Raw genomic sequence first — 22326 nt, 5'->3', positions numbered from 1 at the left:
TTGTTATGCAGAGGACATAGGAAGACATAAACACATGGTTAGGATCAGTTTGTTTAACATAATTATTACAGATTAATTTTGCAGTTTTGACACAGTTACTCTCTGTAGAGCTTTAAATTTCATAGTTGCTCTGCTCCCTAGTTGCTATTCAATTTTGTGTTTATGGCATGTTTCAGTGACACGAGTGGCTGCTTTTTTTCAAGCAACTACTTACTCAAGCTAAACTCTCCGATGACCTCTTAAATGTCCTGCTTTTTCCTCTTAATTTTGATGTTGATGAGATTGATGTAATGTAACATTACATTTCGAAAAATATCTTTAACGTTTTGTAGCAGATCAGGTAATAAGAGAGAGAAATATTTCAAAACAGGCCATGGACATCTTTATATTTAGTAAGAAATGTAGCTATTTAATGTAATATATGTTTGTGGTGTTTGTTTTGTTTTTTTTAAATCTAGCCCATGATGGATACAAAAATCTAATCAGTTCATAATAGAAAGGGTCAGTATTAAGGACATTTAGAAAAGATGCATTAATTTTGTCATCACATGACTGTGTACTGTGAACTTAATTTAACAGTTTTGTCATTATATGGTTGATTTAAGCATTTTTTCTCAATAGGGTTTCTAATTGCTGAAGTTTGTTGATAGGCTGCAGCTTGTATTTTTCGAATTGTAGTGATCTGTATATTTACTCAATGAAGGGTAGAAAAGTTCAGCAGTTTCTTGTGCTTTTGATGAATTCATCTCCATTTATTGAACCTCTGATTGTTTTTGTTCTTTTAAAGTATGCAAAGGGAGAAATAACTTTACAGTTAAAGACTTGTTGTATTATAACAATTAGAAATTAATAGGAAAATAATTCACTGGCTAACAGTGGGATCCAACTAGCTAGTTTTGTCTGAAAATGCTAGAAAGTAAGTATTATAGCCATAGGTGCCTTTTAGAAGACTGAAGGACTGTGGCTTCATTTTAACGAAAGGCTTAGAACTTGGAACTAAAGTTTTGGAGATCTATTAAAATGCACTTAAAAAAAGGATGACTTCAAACATTTTGGAATATATATGTTGCTTTATAATTGCAACTGTGCTTTGCCAAAGGAAGTTTACAGGGTTCTGTGATTATATTGGTGGTTCAGATTGCCTCTGGCCTATTGAAGTACGGAGCGTTTCATTCAGTTTAACATGAAGACTTTCCTTTCTGAAGACAAACTTTTAAGAGGTTACATTTTCATTCACTGCTGTCTGGTTTGTTATAAGCTTAATATAGACTGGAGTGTTAAAAATGTAGGGGAATCATGGTGAATTTTTTTTCCCTTGGGTTTTTTAGACAGCTTGCCTGAGTGTCTCATAGTTTGAGTACCATAATACAGTTTATTCATTAGTTCTTGTTCATATTGAGAGCAAGAACAATTTTATTTTTGTCTGAATACTGATCTAGAATCTATAATACTCAATGCTAAAGTAGTTAAGGTGGATTTTTTTTATAAGATAATGGCACTGTATAAGATTGATTTTTATTTTTTAGAAAAGCTTTCAGGATAAACTAGCATATCTGTTTTTCAGAGAGATGTTTCCCATTTTCTTTTTAAGATTTGATGTTTATGAACACATTACTTTGACTTTGTGTTCAAGTAATGTATTGTGAATGCAAATAACTGTGTCTGTCGGTTTCAGAAGTTCATATTGCTCCAAATGTACACTGAAATGGTAATAATTTTGTCACTTTAATTGTGACACTCAAATGTTGGCATTTGAAAAGTACTTTTTTAATATATTAGAGTTTTAGAAAATAATATCCTTTCATGTACAAAACTTCGTGTCTATAAAAATAAGTTGTTAATAAACCACTTTTCCAGTGCTAGTCATAGATGAAGACTCTTCAGTAAAAGCAAACTATATTGAAATGTTGCATAGTGAAGTGACTTCCAAGACTTTAGCTGATGTGCTCTTAGTTTGATTTTTATTTTGTAAGTTTAAAATGTGTTTTATAAAAAACTTATACTTTTCAAAAAGCAAAATATTTTCAATGTTTTTCTATTTAGAGACAGTGTAATTACAATCTTTTTCAGTTCTGTAGAACGTGTTTTAAGATTTGAACCCCAGGGCAATAAGATGCTAACAAATCACATTTTGATTACTCTTAGTTTCCCTTCATTTGTTCTATGTAGGTAAATGCTGAAATGTTTTTTTTTTCTATTATGCCCACTTTTAGTTAAATCTCAAGAATAAATATTCCTGTACATTTTCATTAAAAATGGAGAAATTTAATTTAAATTATCTAAAGCTATGGTGGGACTGATGACCTGTGGTAACAAGTTTTATAACTTTTTTTTGTGTTTATTACATTTTTTTTACAATGATTTCCCTGAGAAAGAGAGATATATTAAAGTGCGCGGACGTTCCACTTTTCTCACTGAATTTTTCAGTGAGTATTTTATATGAAGTGCTGCAAACAGTATATCAGCTCTGCTAGGGAGAAGTTTTGCCTTCTGACTTTTTTTGTAGCTAATGTACATAATTCAAAGGGCCATTATGGCAGCTGTAATAAACTTGTGTAGGTCACAAAAAAAAATAAACAAGGCTGTTTTTAATAGGGGATTTTAAAGTTTCTGTACTGTTTACAATGGTGTTTGCTTCAGCTGAAGGTGTTAGAGTCCAGTTTTATTTTGCTCTGGCTAGTCCAACACTTTCCAAAATGTTTCATCAGTTATCTAACCAGTCTGTTTTAAAGCATGTATGTAATAAAACACAAGTGCTCAGATGTTTGTGACTGGCAGGTTTTATAGAGGGTCCCTGGGAAAAAAGGCTAATATATCTTTAAAAAACATACGAAGTCTGGGAGAGAATTTAGAGTGTGCAGGAGAACTATGGTGTTGACAGCTTTATATTCCTGTTGGGTAACATTCACTTACTAGAATTGGCGTCCCCTCTCAGTTAGTAATTCACTCCATAAGGATTTTGAAAAAAAGAATGATTAATAGCTAGGAAATTCAGATTTGCAAAATTGTTGATTAAGCTTGCAAACCTGTCTGTAAATGGAGCTGTATTTGTATGTGTGTATTTTATTTCTGAGAAAACAGAAAATGAGTTCAGAGTCTTGAGTGTATCTTAAATATTAATGTTCTAAATGTGCTATTTAATACTTCAGTATAAAAGAATTAAATGTAGAACCCAAATAACACAATCAACTTTTAGGTAGGAAGCAATTGTATAATATTTGCTTCTTAAATGAGTTTGAAACCAGTTTAATAGCAATTATTTTTTTCTTCATTTACCTGTTAAAACATGCAATTTAATTTTATAATATTTGTCTGAAAGAGAGAACTTTCAAACAGTTGTAACTAAATTACACGAGCAGTACTTAAATCTACCATATGGTTTAAATGCTTATAGGAAGCTACAAATATCAAAAATCTTCTTGATGCAGTGCATTCTTCTATGGATGTTCCTGATAATTTTGTACTGCTGATTGTTCTCAGCTTTTTAACATTAAAGCTTAAACATATTTTGATCTTCATAAGTACATTTCAGAAATCTGTTTTAATATCTCTCTCAACACAGAGAAATGCCAATCCAGGGTGGTAAAAGTACTGTCTATCAAAATCAGTGTCTTGCAGCTAGTTTTACAAAAGAATACTAGTTAATCTTTGTTATCCTATAACTGTTTCAAGGATATAAATACCTTGTTGCCGGGGGTACGGAGATATCCATTATTATACAGACTGATGCATGCAGATTGATCACATTTGATATTATATTCTAAATTGTTAGGCTATCATTTAGAGCTAAATTTTATCTACAATAACTGTTAACATGTTTTAATTGTCTGCACAGAGAATGTTACTTTATTTTACCCGATCTATTTATAAGGAATAGGTTTTAGATGTTGTTCAAATCTAGGTGAAGAATAACATAATACTGTCTGAAAAAGGTAATTTTGCTATTTGAAAGGGCTGAACATGTCTAGGTATTGAAGCTATGAAAGCTGCAAAGCCTTATTAGCTTGGGAATTGGCAATGCACTGTAGTTTATCTTATACCACCTATACGATATAGTTGGAAAACACTAATTTTCTTTTGCTTTAATTCAGCATGAATTAAAATAGAAAGCGTATTCTTAGTTTTATGCATTACTAGTATATCACTAGGAAAAAAACCCCTCATCTAATTTGAATAAGGAAAAGGGGACACTGGTGTCTCCTTGTAATGCAGATGTAGACTGATTAATTGTTAGAAATGGGCTGCTTTTTGTGCTGAAAAAGATTATTTTTCTTTCCTGGTCATAACTGATATCTTAAAGAGAATAAACTTAACAGTCGCTCTTCTGGGGTCATCTAGTGTATCATTTGTATTTTTGCTGAGGTAGAAAAATAGCCCTTCACTGTGTTTTCAATACTTGGTCTGTTATTAAACTAAAGATACAGTTGGTTTAAAATATATATGTAATTGAAAATATGCATTAAACAGAATATAGGGTATCCACCCAGTCGGTGACCTAGGCATAATTTGATGGTTAGTGTAATTTTGGAACTCTAAGTTCCATCTACAGAAAACCACTGACCATTATGTATTTGAGACTTGAAGATTAGCTGTAATAAGATTTTTTTCCCCCCACAACTGTTCAGAAGTAGCTATAGGCATCTTTTTTCCCCTCCTCACAGTAAATTGCTAGATGCCGTTATCTTCATCATGAACCCAAGAAAAGAAAAGGGACCAACATCTTTGAGAAATTAAATGTTAATTCTTCTTTCTGTAAACCGTACACTTGCTGTACTTATAGGACAGAACCGATTTACTGTCAGTTATTTACAGGACATTTCTTTGAGATAGGTGCTGTCAGTGTGATTCTAACAGACAGTGACCCTGTAGAATAGAATTGGTTTGATGCACATGGAAGGGTGGTAGGTCCATGCCAAAATAGCTGCAGTATAGAACAGCGGGGAACTTTTGCTGCAGAACATTAAATAGCTACATTTTTACAACCAAATTTGAACAAAGAGCTTAGACATCATCTGCAAAAGGAAAACAATATTAAACTTTACTGTTATGGATAAACTCCTAAAGGTGAAGCTAAACGATTGTTTTTTTTTTCCTAACTATATCAATATTCCTAATGAAATTATTTTGCTATATGAAATATTTTAGCAAGGTTTAATAGTTGATGAAAACTAGTTTTTCATGTAATTGTTTGTAATAAAGTAGTCATAAGCTTTCTGTGATCAGTTAAATGTGTCACAATTCATATTTCTAATCTGTATTCTAGACTTCCACATATTCTCTAATACCTTAATACACAGCCCTTCATTTTCAATTGAGATTATAGTTTGAATACTTTTTAATGAAATTAAAAAAGTGTGATAACACTAATTTTTAATGCCCTCTGCATGAGCAAAAAGGGGCACAGTGGTATTTTGGACCTTAAGTAAAGAAAAAGCTGGCGCATGTAACATATTTTGTCACTGAAAATGATACAATAAATGGTAATGTAAATTGGCATCTATGCTGTTATAAAATTGAGACCATTTGCTGCAGTATGTAGTTTACGTTCACAAAATTGTTGTGTGTCCTAAAGAAGAGAAATTTTGACTTTGTGAATGAACAACTATCAGGCCATTGAAGAATCTTTGGTGCTGTGTGTGTAGTGTAAAGTGTAAGAACTGACAGATTGTTTTGAACTCTCTGTGGTCTTTTTAAAGTAGAAAGTCCTTTTGAAATAACTGAAAGTAGTTAAAATGAGGAAAGCTTTATCTCTATTGCAAAAGTTATAATTTGGTCAAGTTTGCTCTTCATTTACTATCTTTCTATGCATAATGAGCTTAAATTGGATAATTTATTTTGGCTAACTCAAATTTTGCAGGATTTTTCCTGCCTGTTGGTGACACTTAATGTATTTCAAGATCAAAGGCCCAATCCTGCAAGGCATTAAGTATCATCAACTCCTCTTGAATTGATGTGAATTGTGGGTGATTTGCACCACAAGGAAGTTGCTCAGCGCTTAGCTCAATCAGTGTCTGATTTAGGCTCTTTATGTGTAGCTATCAAATGAGTGTTCTCCTTTGGCAACACAAAGTAGACGTTTTGAACATAGCAGAATGTGTTAAAATGCATCATTTTTGAGAGAGAAATGATGAACCCATCTTTGGTTCCTACTCTATCAGCTATACTGCAACAGATGCATTTTCACATTCTTCTATAAGTGAAACTGACTTACGAACTAAAGCCACCACAGACAAAAGCCAGTTGAGGATTTGATGGCGTCAGAGAAAAATATATTTTGTAGCCTCTAGTCATGCTAAAAATGTTTCCTCCTTTATTTAGGCTTGGCACAATTCAATTTTTTTAAATGATTGCCACAGATAATTTTTAAAGCATTTTTTGTCTATTTCGGTTTTAATAGTTGCTCAAAATCATGGGTTTTCTACATTCCCCCCCCCATAATTTTTATTAATTTAAAATTTCACAGTTGGATGAAATTATGGAGGGGGTCAGGCAATGGAGGGGGCAGACAGTTATTATTTAATGATAATAAATGCTGATATTCAAAAAGTTAAATCTTTAATATCGTTAAAAGACAAACTGTCAGCTATGTATGTCAAAATATACAATGTAAATATCCTTAAATCACAATCTAATAAGTTCTCAAGCAGCATTTTTCTTACTTCGCCTATCTGTAAATTTTGACGATTATCGAAGGAAATATTTTAGTTGGTTTGTGTATGTATTGTGAAATTGATGTTTATCAACGTTTACCAATAACAATTTAATCCTTCCTAGCGCACCCATATTTAAGCTTGGTGTGTGTTGCTGTATGCTAGTCAGTTAAAACATATATATTTCCTGTGTTACCTAAAACCTAATTTAAATTTATTAGTAGTACAAAATATAGAAATTACGCTTTCATCCCAGTTACAAGGGCTTTCATTAGCCTGGCTGTGTTAGGTTCTTCAGTTCATTCACAAAGTTTTTACTGCATTTATACATTATATTTAAAAACAACAACAACCCTTCTTTGCATTAAATGGCAACTGTATTGACGTTGTTGCAGATTTGAAATTGAGTTCTTACAAAATCTACTTTAAAAGTTGCTACGGCTACAGTAACTTCTCATAAAAGCTAATTATTTGAACCAAACGCTTTGTGGGCAATTGTTCTTTTGTCTTTGTACTGAGGGAAAATATTGAGTTAACTATTTAGAATTGTACTTCTCTCAGATTAGAGAATGATAGTTTTAATAATGGCTTGTCACTATAATACCAGCTGAAAAGATTCAGATAACTTCCCTTAAAGATTGAAATAGTTGATAAATATGCTTATTTTAAACCTGGTCTAAAACAACATTATTCCCATCTTCCCACCCCCCCCCGAAAGTTGTGAAAAGTTGTAACTCTGTTAGTGAGCAAGGTATTTTAGAGACCACTAATGTGATAAGAACTTACAATAAGTTTGATTGTAAGATTCTTCGTTTTTTTTTTTGTTTTGTTTTGTTTTTTTTTAAAGTCTACATTTAGAGTAAATATGAAAATCAGTGTTGCTAACAGATCAGGACTAACACACTTTTCTGCCTGACACAAAGCTGCAGGGATGACTTACCGCAGTGCCAAATGACCAAAAATGTAAACGTGGTGCAGTGTGAGCCATAGAGTCTATTATTTTCATTTGCATGCCGGAGGGGAGAGTGCATGTCTGCACTAGAGATTTTAAACCTTGTGTCAAATGCGAAATTGTTAGTAGCTGCTACGCTCAGTTTTGTTAAGAAAAAAAAGTAGCACTATAACATGTATAAGCTGTCTGAAATTCCGTTAAGGATAGAGAGAAAATGAAAGAGGAACAGGTAGTTGTGGATAGGAGTTAAGTACATGTCTTGTTTTCTGAATAGAATTACATGGATTCCAGTTTGTGCCTTGTTAGTCATACTGCTGTCCCTGAGGTCAAACCAACACTTCTTTTTTCAGCGGGTAGATTATAGTACATGTCATATTAAATAGTCAGAATAATGACATAAATTTGTCTATAGCAATGCCAACAAAGGTAAGAAGGTTAAGAGGAAGCCTTCAGCCAGCCCAACTCTACCATCCGACTACTTTTCATATGAAATTGATGCATCCTGCACTTCGGCCATATACACATTGCATTTTCAAAGTGAAATATAAACAGCTTCTACTCCAGTGTCCTCCTTTGCCTATGTGTTCTTTCTTTCTTTCTTTCTTTCTTTCTTTCTTTCTTTCTTTCTTTCTTTCTTTCTTTCTTTTTAAGATGTGCAAGCCTTTTCAAAAGCACTAGATCGGGCAAAGAATGTTTTGTGGAAATTCTTCATACCAAAACCTTGCTTTTTATCTTACTTTAGCCACAAGGTTACTTTCTTTTTCAAGATGCTTTACTTATTATATTAGCATCTTATGTGAAAGCAAATGTACTACTTCATCTATCACTGAATATCACCCACAATTTGTTCATTTCACTTAGTGCTATACTATCTAGAAGTTGCTCATTTTATCTTCATTTGGACTGAAGCTTCAAATAAGTGGGAAAACTTAAGTAAAATACCATATATCCTAGTAATATAAACACATGAAGAGTTCTTTTTTTATAAATATTACTGATAGGCATATATTGGAAATGAAGCAAGTTATTTTCCAAACCATAACTAGACTATATAGCCAAAATAATATAAATTCATATTTTGTGCTATATTTTTAGTTTATATGCATTTCCTCTCTTTACATATTAAAAATTAAATGTGCACAGTTTTGAGGCTTGATATTTTAAATGGCTACTAAGGAATAAGTTATAAATTAGGTGTTATACATTACTTTGGAGTAAAAGGTGATTTTTCGTAATGTCTTTTCCTAACTTACAAATAACTTTTGTTGCCATAATACAAACATGCTAGCAGAGCTGCATGATAGATGTCTCTAAGTATCGTAGTAAAAGAAAATGACTTGTATTCTGAGGCTGTGGATAGTTTATGTTGTTTTGGACCCATTTCCCAAGCAGTGATCGAAAACAGATTACAATAACAATTATACAGTCAGAAGATGCAATATCCATTTCTGCTTTAATTGAGTGAAAGAATAATAAAAACATCATTAAGAAAAATGAGGTGGACCTGTCATACACTCTACCAATTTTTAGACTTGGAGAAAATGCAGAGGAACTGAAATATTTTTTAGTTTATTTCATCTTGTTTGTTAGCTGATGTTTATATTTATTATCCTAGAAGATCTTTGACTTGGGTTCTTCACAAGGGCAGATATGGATGAACACCTAGTAACTGGATACTACTAAGATGCTAAAGCTAAGGTTAGGCATTATCTCTGTTGATTTAATAGTAAAATAATTTTTCTGTCACTTGTTTAATTCTCCCTTTTGTTACTCAATATGATTAGAGATGCTCGTTATCATATGCTACCCATGTAAACTTAGGGAATCTTAGGGGTAAGGGAGAAGGAACGGCCTCTAAGTAAGCAAGCAGTTGCATTCTGCACTAGATGAGGTGCCAGTCCTTCCAATATAGTCCTGTGTGTACCATGTTGTAGCAATCCTTTCTGGAGAGCCCCCAAAGCATGGGTAGTTGACGCCTCCAAATCCACACAGTAGGGCTGCCCTAGCAGATCCTTTTTCCCTCTGGAGGTTGTGGCCAAATATAGCGCGCTGGTTGAACAAAATAAATATGTAGTTGTGAAGCTCTAGTGGCTGTTAAATGGAATTCCTTTCCCTTGTGACCTGTTTGGTAAAGGCATGGCTACTGCTAAAAACCGTATGGTAAATGCACGGTACCAGCTCTTAAGAGAGCATTACGAAAAAGGGGGCTAAATTTTAAACAGAGAGATGGTACTACTCCTTCTGCTGCGGAGGTATACGGTTTCCTCTGCAGCCCTTGCTTTCCTTCCCTCAGTTAACACAGATCAAAGTATTGGCACCCTCCATGCGAGACAAACCAGACTGTGGCTGGGGACCTGCAGGTAAAGATGCTGAGTCATAATTTCTGATGTGCTTGTGCCCTATGCCCACTCTCCCTGAAGGCTTTTTGCAGGCAATGTGCTGAAAGAGAATGTGAATGGAGCAGATCAGCTGCTTCCTAAAAGTGACAGGAAGAGCTCATCAGCTTCCCTCCTCGCTAGGGTGTGGATTCCTTCCTTCCTTCCTTCCCTTTTGCTTGGTGTTGTCTGTAGAGAGGTCTTGATGGTTCTGTCTGTACTTGGAAAACTCTCTCTTGCTGACAATGGATTTCAGCAATGGGAGCAACTGAACCATGGCTGAAAGTGTAGACAAAGTCATACTGTGTTCAGGACTGTTTCAGTAACCATGCTTGGACCCGACTTGTTAACAATGGATTGACTGTAGTTAGCTCTTGTCCATGTTTCCTGCTAAACTGTGCCTGGCACCAGTTTGGCTGCATCCATGGTTGACACCCAGTTTCAGAAATGAGCAGTTTTCCTAGTATAGACATAGTCTAAATGGGAATAGGGAAGAGGGCGTGAAGGTGAGGGTTGCAGATCAGTCCCCTCTTTTCCTTGCTGCTGGAGTCTGGAACTGGACTTGAACGCAGCAGCCTAACCGTAGCAGTTCCCTCGGTCCCTCTGTCAGCTACTTCTCTGGTAAGGTGAGGACTGATTCTTCCTTTTCTCCTGTTCCCTTACTTTCCTGTTGGGGTGGTGCACAGAGGGCTGGGGCTCAAGGAGGGAGAGAGCTTTACTAGTGAGTTCCAGTGAAGATGCCAAACAAGTCGGAGTGTGTTACTTAGCTCTTCTTTAGAAATGAAATCTAAAGCAACTAAGAAAGCTGTGCTTTTACATTCCAAGAGATGCATTCCATTGCTAGGAGACTATGTAACAGAACCTTCATTAAAATCATTCTGCTAGAAGAGGGTTTTTACTCTAAAATTTATATAATATGGTGGCACCTACTAGCGCTTCCAAAGTCACAGGCCTATTCTAGTTTTAAGGGCTTTATAACACAGTCATTAAAATTATGCCAAGTTCCACCCAGAATTAGAGAATCTTAATCCCTAAGAAAACTTTAGTTGCATAAGTAAAATAAAAACATACAAAACCCCAAACTCCAGTCTTGTTTTTTAAGTTCTAGGAACCAAAAGCAAATATCATTGAACAGCTTAAGATGCTTAAAAAAAAAAAAAATTCCGAAAGGGCTTCCTTCCTTCACTATTTTTAAGTAAATCTTAGTAATTTTCCATTAATTCATATTGTAAAGTAGTGCTGTGGGGTATTTTTAAAAAGGAAATTGAAAACAACTTAGCTGTTTTATTTAGGAAGGTTCTGTAAGGGATTCATGTTCGCTTTTTAATATATATTTTGAAGGCCATACACTGCTCTTGACGCATGCATACAACTTTCATGGACATCAGTATTTTCTGTTGCTTTTTTTTGTGGGAGAGAAGAGGGGTGGAGGGTAAAGTTTTAGGCTAGAATAATGGCAATGATAATTTGCATTTGTATGCTGCCAGGCATCCAAGATTCTCAGAACCTCACAACACAACTTTGTGTTATGCATTATCATCCTTGCTTTACTGATGGAGAAGTGGAGATGTACTAGCCTATGGGTATGTCTTAGGCAGTGAAGAAAATGCAGGCACAAAACTCCTATGCTAAACCAGAGGAGATGACAAACTCTGAACTCCCATCCTTTTGTGCTTGGTTATCAGAGGCAGCTGAGATTCTCTTATTTGGCATATAGGGTGATCGTGTGTCCTATGAGCTACAACTTCCTATTGGGGATGCAGTAGGGTGAGAGGGGCGTGGAGATTCAGCATTATACCTATTCTTATGTTTCTTTTTAGTCTAAACGTGCAAGTTAAGTGTATTTTATTTATATCCTCTTATGTAAAACTGGAGTATTATCAAATCATGTTATGAGTTCAGTAATAGGTTCGTGTCATGGCCTAGTGGCCTAGAGCATTTCCTGTTAAACCGTGTAGCTGTGTTTCACTTAGAAAAAGAATCTTTGGGCTGGCTAAACTGTCGGAACAGGGGGAAATTTGCGGTTATGCTGGTGATTTATTTGTGAAAATTCTAGAGAGCAGGGAGAGTGGCGATGGTAGGGGGACTGATGCCTCAGAAGGACTGGAAGCTGCAGAATGATGTAAACAGTATGCTGTGGTTTCCCATCACCACTGACTACAACACAATATGTAGAAGAGTATTTCCTGACTAGGGTTGAGTTAAATACTGAAAGTTGGAGGGGGGGAAAAGGTGGAGAAAGGTAATGTCTGTACTTATCCCCTCAGTCCTCCCAAAAAGGGAGCCATGCTATAGTATTTGAAAAAATAAATCTGGAGGCTGAGATCTTCTAGGCCAAATTTCAGTCTGGAAGAAATTTTTACAACTGGTATATAAACCATTAAAGAGCAGGAGTTAACCAGTTAAAATTCTGCCAGTCCTAGTACAAATGTCCATTAGCTCACAAGTAACCTAAAAAAGCTGGAATGCCATATAGGCAAGTGTTGTGATTGTGTAAAGATGAAGTTTTTGCCCTTCTGAGCTAATTTTTTATTTTTGGGCAGCACCATAATGTTGTGATGGTCTCAATATAATCGCTAATTCTAACATATAGAATTCCAGTTAGCCTCATGCCTGGATACATGTAGCGGTTTTCACGTTTTTCCAAGTGGTTAGTGGAAAACAAGCTGCAAAGTAATTCCCCCGGTCCTCAGTAAAAACATTTACAGTGAAAGAATTCTCTACCTCAAAGGTAGGTTTGTGTTTGTTATTTAAGACTGAAGTACAGTCCATTTACCCAAACCAAGCTTTTATTGTAAACAGGTTAACTGCCAACAGCTTATATTCTGTCAAATGTAATTATATTTAAGATTTATGGATCACTTGAAAGCGATTCTGAGAGAACATGACTAATACCTGCTGAAGTTTTTGAGCTTTGTTTCTTCAACCACTCTACTGTGCTGCATTGCTATGATCTCTTAAGCACAAAGAGTGATAGGTATGTTGCACTTTAGAAACAGTATCTTTGCATCTATTCAGTCTATCATGTGTCCTAAATATTAAATCTTTAATTGGACTCTGTAGGATTTTATCTGTAAGATCTCACATCACCCCCCAGCTAGAGCTGAGCAGTGCTTTCAGTAAAAGTGGGGTGAAGATAAGAATGGTGAACTGTTTTTTCTAATACTCGTGGCCTCTCTCTTCTCAAAAAGCTCTGTGGCACACTTTAGAATATCTGCGTTCAGCTAGTGAAGCTCAAATAGAAGTCTTATTCGTGTGAGATGCTCATTTCTCAGAGTTGTTGCAGGGTCTTCCGATGATACCATTTTTGGAGCTATGGTAGCCTTGCTGCTGAGCTTATCTTGTTGGTTGGTGTTGCACAATATGATTTTCAAGAGTGGAAATTATGCAGTTACAAAGGGGACTAGGCAAATACGGCTATTGCTTTGTTTCCATGGGAATGTGGGATGGAGCTCTTCAATGCTGAAATTCAGGTAGCTCTAGAGAACTGGGAATTGTTAAATTCTAGAGGTTCCTACCTTTTTAAATAGTGGGACTAGGCGGTGGATTCTAATGAGGAAGAGAACAGAGGAAAAGCTCTCTTTGCTATGTGAATTCTGATTTCTGAATTCTTGAAGGGATATTGTCAGAATTAGCATTTGTTTAAAAGAAGGTATGGGAGAATTGGATAACAAATATTTTCATTGTATTTTTTTTTTTAAATTCAGCTTTCACCTAGTGCATTAGATTCTGAAAGTGACTGACTCACAAGAAACGGACTTGTTCCTCTTCACTGTCCACCTTACATGAAATGCCCCTCTAGAGGGAAAAGTACATGATTGGTGGAAACCAAATCAGATTTAAGAAATCATTCAGTTTTGTTCCTCTAAAATGATTTTAGTATGAGAGGGGAGAACAATTTTTTTTTGTGTTAAATATACTGTATGACTTTCATCAGAGGGAATTGTCCAGATAAACTCTGTGTTGCGGATGGAGTTGTATTGAGATAGATTCTATCACGAAAATGGGGGCCCAGTCATGAAAACCATCTTGTGCAGAGATCCCATTGAAGTCATTGGCAGTTCTGCATCTAGAAGGCTTGCAGGATTGGTCCCTCCATAAGACAAGTGTTGTATTGCAAAACGGAGATGCGGTCTCTCATCAGGGTATGTGTGTTTGGGGGAGGGGGAGGTTGTAATTAATTTTAGCTTCCTCTGCAGATTTGATACTATCTTTTCTGTACACTGGATTTAGGAAAGGTATGTAGTCACACTTTGGGCCAAATTCAGTCCTGGTGTAATCAGGCTCAGCTCCATTGAAGTCATTGGAATTGTGTTTGCTTGACCCAGGGCTGAATTTGGCCCTCTGTGTTTGAGAGGGGCTTGATTATTGTGTGGCCTTTGTTTAGAATCTCTACTAGGCAAAGCCTGCTTTCTTATGCAATAATCGAGGGTTTTCTGTAGTCTATTAAGTGTCAGTAAATGCCCTGGTTTCTGAACATCAAATCATAGATGTTAGCTTTGTCTGTCTGTGAAGGAGATTATCTTGTGTGCGTGTGCTGTAAAAACTTTATTTTCTACTTTTTTCATTTGATAAAAATCTCTCCACTATCGCATGATTTCCTTTGGGTTTTACACCACCATTTGATCTCAATTTTTAATAATTTTGGTGGGTTTAACTCCCAAAAGAAAACATGCTTGTGCTATGAAGTATTCCCACTAGAAATCTGGGAAGTCTTAAAACCTTGTGTTACTCAGAGCTGAGAACTTGGCTCCTTTATTAATTCGCTTCTAGAGAACCCCCATACAGTAAATTTTTCTATAACATCATGCTGTTGAAATTAATCAAGATGATGTTTGGAAATTGTTCAAATTAGATTAAATTAAATAACACCTAGACAGAGTTCAAAATTTTGCCTGATGAAAACAAATTTTAATCTGAAAAGACACATTTTATTGCATCCTACTCTTATTGGCCGATCTTTGTATTATATTTATTAGGATAAATAGTGCTTCCCATTCAGTGGGGATAGAGGGGCGAGTATATATAGCATTTTTATTTAACATCGTCACCAGCTCTCCACATCCTTTCTTTTTTCCCCACATTTGGAGACACTAAATGCATGGTGTTAGCAAGCAAATGGACAACATGTGGAAGTCCAGTGACTGTAGAGTGCAGTTTATTACTCATTTTAAGCACACATTGGACTAGATAACACTTGAAACATAAATAAAACCAGTGTAAGACTCAGCGTCATATTGTGCCTTGAAATAGTCATTTGAAAGGGACTCATCCATACACACACAGTTTACACTGGTTTAACTAAAAATATTTGTTTTCTTCAAGTTGATCTAATTAAACTGGTGGAAACCCGTGTAGACATTCTTATATTGGTTTAGAACTCTGTATTGATTTAGTTCAATACATTGTTTGGTTTTTTTTTAAAATGACCTCAACTTTTAATTAAACTGAAGAAAGTCTGTACACAGATATATCCAAAAACTACTTCTTGAATGAAGACGACTTAGACAATTTCAGAAAAATTCAGAAAAACCTTCCGTTTTTAATGCCCACACTCTAAATTTTATGGATGTATTTTATTTACTAAGGAACTGTTCACAGCAGAATGAACTTGACAAGGAGGAGAAAATGTACAGTAAAATACAAATGTCAGCTACATGATTTCAGTGGTGCTTTCTTTCTAGTCTCTCTCTGCACCTTCGGCCAGGCTCAGAAAAGAAATTGAATAGTTTGCCTAAAAAGTAAGGAAAGCCAGGTGCAAAGCCTTAGCTGTTCAGCTCCCTGTGACTGGAAAGGGAATCGTGAAGTTTAAACCCCCCAGATTTGGAAAATGTACGCAGGCATAAACAGTTATAGTCAAAGCAGTTTGTGCACAGTTGTCATACATTGGACTGTGAACTGGCCTCTTCCTCAGAGTGCAGAGAGCGGCTTTTATGCAGTGCTGTCATGAAAGCATTTGCTGTTTTCTAGGATCTTGTTTTTTACTTATGTGTTTCAACTGATGCTATGTGTTCAGGGTTAAAGCACCATCTGAATTTTATGCAGAAAAGCAACTAAGTTGCTGCATTTAAATAAATTAACAAAAATAAAAAAAAGGAAGCAGCTTAATATGAATGCCTTTGTGCATTCTGGCATTGCATTTATCCTTTTCAGAAAGAAAAAATATTCCCTCTTGCCTCCAGTCCACCTCTTGTAACCTCTGTATATGAAAATCATATAGTTTTATGTCCTGCACCATGAGTTATAAAGACCCGCTGAAGCGCCTTTGTAAATCTGGGAAACCAAATACACACAGTTTTAGGACCAGAAGTTTTCTTTTGTGTGTGGTAGTTTCTAGATGATCAGGAATGGGAAGAGAACCAAGCAATGTTAAAACTAACTACGTAAAGGCTTGTTTTGCCTTACTCCATCAGCACCTACAAGGCTTCATGTCTAAGCTCACGGTCCCAGCTTTGTAAATATTGCTATAAATTCTCTGACTGGGGCTGTTGCAGAGCATTGACTAATTTACACGGCTCTACTTTAAATCTATTGTATTAGGGTTGAGTATGAGAGAGGTGTAATATACGTACCTAGGTGTGAGAAGTTGTGTATATCAGTCTGTGAGAGTGACATTGGCTTCCAGCCGAAAATGTTTTCTTCTCTCATTTTTAATGTACAGTAAAGAATGTTAATTTATTCACTCAGATTGTCAGGAAACAGGGAACTCTGAGGTAATAAATCTGTGGGAGAAATGATAGCTTTACTCTGTCCAGTGCTAAATAAAGGACAAAGCAGGTGATACTTCTTTGGAATGAGATTTTCTGGGGAGAGTTGGATTTACCATCAGTCTTTAGTAAAGTAGGATTGGTGTTTAAAGTTCCAGGGGTTGTAGCCACAGGCACAAAACCCCATTAGCAGTAGAGGATGTGGTAATTTGCCCTTTGCCCCTTGCCCCCCATTCTTTTTAATGTACTATTAGCATCTTATTGTCATTTCTACCGGGCCAGAAAGCTCAGAGATGCTGTCCTTAGAAACCCCATCTCTGTAGCAGAGCTGCCAGCAAGCAGTGGTGGGAAAGGACCATTTTAAAACCCAGTATTTGGGAGCATTACGGAGGATCTGCAATAATACCGTGGGTTCATCCTGCCACTCCAAAATTAAACTGTGAGCAATTCTACTTCCAGCAATTGAGAGCTTCTTCTGCAGAGAAGACGTAAATGATAGTATAAATTGCATGGGGAATCAATATAACCTATATGTCAAGGGGGCAGATAGACAGGGTTGTAGCAAGAAAAGCAACCAGTAGGAGGATAAAAGATGCAACAGCACGCCCCTCTCTCTTATAAGCTTGCATTCACCCACTTGTGCTAATTTACCAAATTGTAATTTATGCAGCCATTAGCATTGCGTCTGAATTTGGCCTCTTGTTACTACAGTCATCATAAACTTGTCTCGCAACATATTAATAGTTACACCACAGATTGTTGGCATTACTAATGATAAATTGGGCATCAAAAGTAGTATGACAAACCATATCTGAATAGAAACAGAAGATTTTCACTTACAGAGAGACTGAAATTTGTGTGATTTATAGGCAACTAGGATTCAATCCTAGGGTCATAGAAGTTAACAGGAATTTTGTCACTGGCTTCAACAGGAGCAGGATCAATTCCATAACATCTTTCCGGCAAAGAAGCCGGATGGCTTTATGGTACATGTTCTTGAGTACATTAAGAATAAACGGTGCTATTTGAGCTTGCAAAACCCTTGGTCATGTACCAGAATCCAAGAGTTAAGAAATAAGACAAGGAGCAATATGACTATGGATGTTGTATTAGCAGAACTGCGAACTATTTCAGTTAAACATTTTTTAAGTAAAACAAAATGAATCGCAGCAATCTGATAGTGAGAGATTCATTCCTGAGCTTGTTACTATTGCAACCAACACTGCTGTACTTGTCAAAGGGAACCTGATCAGTGTCTAATGTAACGATTGAGAGTTGTGTACTTTACATTTTATTTTTAAATGAGTTTCGTCTCTTGCACCAAGAGCTGATAAGGATTTGAGTCCATTAGTTTTTCCTCCTATGGTTGTCATTGACTTCACTGTCTCCTTTAGGACTGTGATTCTAAAATGGAATGTAGCTTTACCCCAAGAAAATGCCTAAAGAACCAGAAACTTCATCAGTGTATAGAAGTGATCTTTAACTAAAGCTTGAACCGAACTGTAGTGGATACCTCGAAGAAGTTTTAATTGGCTTCTTAAGGAAGGAGAGTTGACTTCTTGAAATGCAGTTTTCCCTGTATTTTGCTTGAATGTGCAATACAGTAGCACAATGATTGTTCTCCTTAACATAACCTAAAAATAGCTAGTTGTTTTTCTTTTATTTGCTGTTAGAGAGAGATCGCTATACTGCTGCTCTTTAGAATGAGCTTTCCCCCAACAATAATAGACCTAAAGGAACTCCTTTCATTCGACTGTATAGGTAGGAACTAGTTAAACCATTTTAGGCTGAGATACATCTCCAGCCTCACAATGATTTCCAGCATGTTCAGTGACTCAGAAGTATATGTAACCAGTTAATAAACTTCTAGTAGCAGAGCTAATCAGCAGTTTGAAAAGAAAGGATGATAACATTGTTACAGGTAATGTTATGTGAAAGGTAGCTTCCCTAGTCTGTTTCAAACACAGGCCACACAAGTTGTAGCAGATGCAAACCTGCCAGGAGTCATGAAAGGAACTTGCAATAAAACAAAATTAAACAACCCTGCCCAAACCTTCTCCCAAGTCTGGGCTGCTTCTAAACTTCCTCTCCTAGGACTGCTTAGTTCATACCTAGATCCTCTCTAGACCACTACCCCCTCCTGCCTTATATCACGGGGAGATAATGAGTGACCACTACCCACTCATGCCTCAGTGATTCTGCAGGACCAGCACTTGCTAACAGGGTGGGTTTTCCTATGAACAACGCATGTTTCTGTAGAATGTTTCTTAATATGGCAAAAGGCTGAGTGGCTTCAGTCTATATATGTATTAATGACCACACCCCATCCTTCTGGAGCACATATCTGGAAAGTCTCATTAGGGCATCTTGTTCATCCCCATGCCAGTTACGGTTTGGTTCCTGCATTGTATTCTCTGGACTGTTATCTAGTGTGGTTTTAAATGAGTCAAGTGATGAGGCACCCACTATTTCTCTTGAAAGACCATTCTGCAGCCGAATGAAAACCGGGAATCTGCTAACATGAGCACTCCAGGAGATGTATTAATCTGACATTTTAAATCAGAAATGAATGACTTATTTGTTCCTGTTCCTCTATTACTGATGATTCTTTTAAAAACTTTTCTCACTTAGGTTTGATGATTCCTGTCTTTTGTGTGGTGGAGCAGTTGGACACCTCCCTCGAATACGATAATCGAGAGGAGCATGCAGAGTTCGTTCTGGTCCGCAAAGATGTGCTCTTTAGCCAGCTGGTGGAGACGGCGCTCCTGGCTCTGGGGTATTCCCACAGTTCTGCAGCTCAGGCACAAGGTATTCCACTGCATTCTTTTTCATGCTCATTGGCATAAGAAAACAACCTTTCATAGCTCCTGAGGTCACTGTGCAAGAGAATTAATGGCAAACCTAGCAAGCAGTTAAATCAGTAGTATTTCTTACAACTGGGCTTGTAACAACCCCAAACTCTCTGCCTGGTTTAGAAAGCGTTTGATAAATCCTACTGAAGTATGAAAGGCTGGTACTGATCAATCAGAGAAAATGTTATGACTCGCTTTGTTCTTTACTGTAAGGCCCTAAGCTTGCTGCCTCAAAGAACATTATTCAGAAGAGCCATGTAGTACGCCTGTGTGTACAATATGTGCAAGCTATCTTTCCCCCTCATTTAGGGCCATGACACATGAACACCAGGTTATGTATTTAAGAATGGTTGTGCTGCACCATACTTTGTCCCTAATAGAGATAGATCGATAGATATATATTTATTGGATTCCTTTTATGACTTGTAGCTTATTCTGATTATTTTACATTAGACCAATATCTATTTTGGCTTCCCTAGCATAGTGCTACAAAGCCTCTTGGGAAGCTGAATGTCACCCTATAGTTGTGTAGATGATTCTTCGGCAGTCGAGAAGAGGTTTAAAAAAAAAACAAAAAAAAAACCTCTTGAGAAAAAAATTGAAAACCAAGATCTTGTTAAAATGATTTTCTCTGCATTTCAAGTGAATGGCTTGTATTGACTAGATGGTAATGCTTACTTTTTTGGAAGCAAAATCCGTAACTTTCAGTTCAATCTTGACATGATCTTTTAAAAACCAATGCACAATTAGACTAATTTAAGAGTGGTTTTACTTGGAAATTTGGCTTTTTAGCTGCTTTAGACAGTATTTCCTTATTTAACAAAAATCAAAATAGAAGGCAGCCATGAGGTTTCAGCTGCATTCAATGTGAACAGCAGCGGTGTTTGAAACTAAGTGTCCTGGAAACTAGGATATAATAATGTCGGGCTCATATAAAGAAAACTTCTTTCAAAACAGTGTGATAATGATTAATTTCCTCTGTCAGCTAGTCTGCTTTTCGAGAGAGGTCCAGGATTTGGGACCAAGCAAAACTCAAGCACAGCGACACTGAGTTTTGTTACAAAACATAACAATCAACGCAAGCAAAGAAGTTCGGATTTCTTTCAGAACACTTCATGCCATTTCAGGGACACTTTTCTCTGAATGTAAAGGTCACTGTATCCCACTGTTTCCATCCTGGTGAGCCAGCTTCCTGCTTGACAGCGCTATTCATCTCCGTTAACACGGTTGCTCAACATGTTGGGAGCTAATATGTGGAACACGCTGCGTTAAGTAGCCAAGATTTGATTTTTGGCATCTATCGAGGGAAGGGGCTTCATGGGGAGGCGTGCCATTGCATGCAGTGACCCATACCAGCTGAGCATCTTGCTTGGAGAAACCTCTCTCTTGCAGTACCCTTCTGCTGAGGGCTCAAGTGGGAGAGGGACTCACACAGGCTAATAGCCACTTCCCCCTGTGCAGTGGCTGCTGCATTTTTTTGCAGTGTGGTCTTGGAAAATGAACAGGTTAAAGTAATCATCAGTTGTTGGTTTGTGTGTTTGTGTTTTAATGGGCTAGTATTCAAACCTCACATATCAAATTGATTTAATCAGTTAAGAAATGGTCTCTCTTTGATGAGCACTTTTCTCATACAAAGTGTTAGTGCCCACCAGTTCCTTTGTAGTGTTAAACCTCACACATGAAATTGTACTTAAAAGTGGAAGAAATTGCCATAAAGCTTGATCAGCTCCTAGATCTCTTATTAATGTATTGCTCTTATTACCTCACTCTGAAAAGCCAGTTTTAAATTGTACCATACACGCCATACAAATAGTGAAGGAACACTGAATGTATCATTTGAGGTTGATTTTTTTTTTTATATGAAGTCTGCTAGAGAACAGATCATTTATGTGCAAGCTGCGAGACGTGACAGAGGCATGGACATAGAACTAGTTGATCACCAAAACAGTTGAGAGTCCCGCTGAAAACGGCAGGATATTGGTTTGGTTTGTAATCAGTATTAGGGTTGAAACAAGGGGGCCTGTAAGGTGGTGATGTATTAGTATTAGCTTATAAAAAATGATAGTACATCTGTTTTTCCCTTTCTGAGCCTATCTCAGCTGCTCTGCATCAGGAGAGACCAGCCCCTCCTTCTCCAATAATGACATGCTGCCAGTAACTTTGTCAACAATTGTGATCATTGGAGTTGATTTCTTTTTAAACAATGCATTGATAAACAATCATTTTAGTTCTCTTTACCAGTGTTCTGTGAACAGGAAAACAGCTAATTTATAAGACCAATGTGAGAAGTTCAGCATTCTCTGGTGCTTTTCTAAATGCAATAAAACTTTGAGCAACTTGCTTTGTAGAAAACTGACTAGGATACTGATGTGAAGAGCTATCCTGACATATTTTAGTGGCAAAGTAAACATTAACTGGTTAATGCTTCATTATTGTAAAGGCAGTCTGTGCACTGATTAATAATCCAGCTGTGGGATAAGAATTCCAGATATTGTAATCTATTAGGTGGAAAAAATGCACATTGTTAATTTTTCTCTATGTTCACACATTGTTATCTTCACAAACAATGTTCTGTAACCAGATAGGGACTTATTACCAGCCTGGCACTAGGGTGTGGAAGTTGGTTGTGTGAAATCCATAAAAGCGTAGTAAACATTTATGTATTTTCTTTCATCATTTGAGGCTACACCTGAAATTAGAAAACCTGCTACCTATTTCTTTATGAATAGAATGCGATATCACCGAGCTCTTCTTAACAAGGATATTTTCCTCTGCAGAATTTAATAACAT

General features: G+C 36.5%; 1 protein-coding gene across 3 annotated transcripts in view; it reads left to right on the top strand.

Annotated features, from left to right (window-relative positions):
- SATB2 (SATB homeobox 2) overlaps positions 1 to 22326 on the top strand; it is a 166198-nt gene that overhangs the window by 5589 nt on the left and 138283 nt on the right. For all 3 annotated transcript variants that reach the window (XM_048869826.2, XM_048869827.2, XM_048869825.2), the window contains exon 3: positions 19316 to 19492. In XM_048869826.2, coding sequence (XP_048725783.1) covers positions 19316 to 19492 — 177 coding nt within the window. The remainder of the gene's footprint in view (positions 1 to 19315; positions 19493 to 22326) is intronic.

This window comes from Caretta caretta, chromosome 11, assembly GCF_965140235.1.
Source record: "Caretta caretta isolate rCarCar2 chromosome 11, rCarCar1.hap1, whole genome shotgun sequence".
NCBI lineage: Eukaryota > Metazoa > Chordata > Testudines > Cheloniidae > Caretta > Caretta caretta.
The sequence above is the reverse complement of the archived record's forward strand: the minus strand, read 5'-3'. Positions and strand labels throughout refer to the sequence as shown.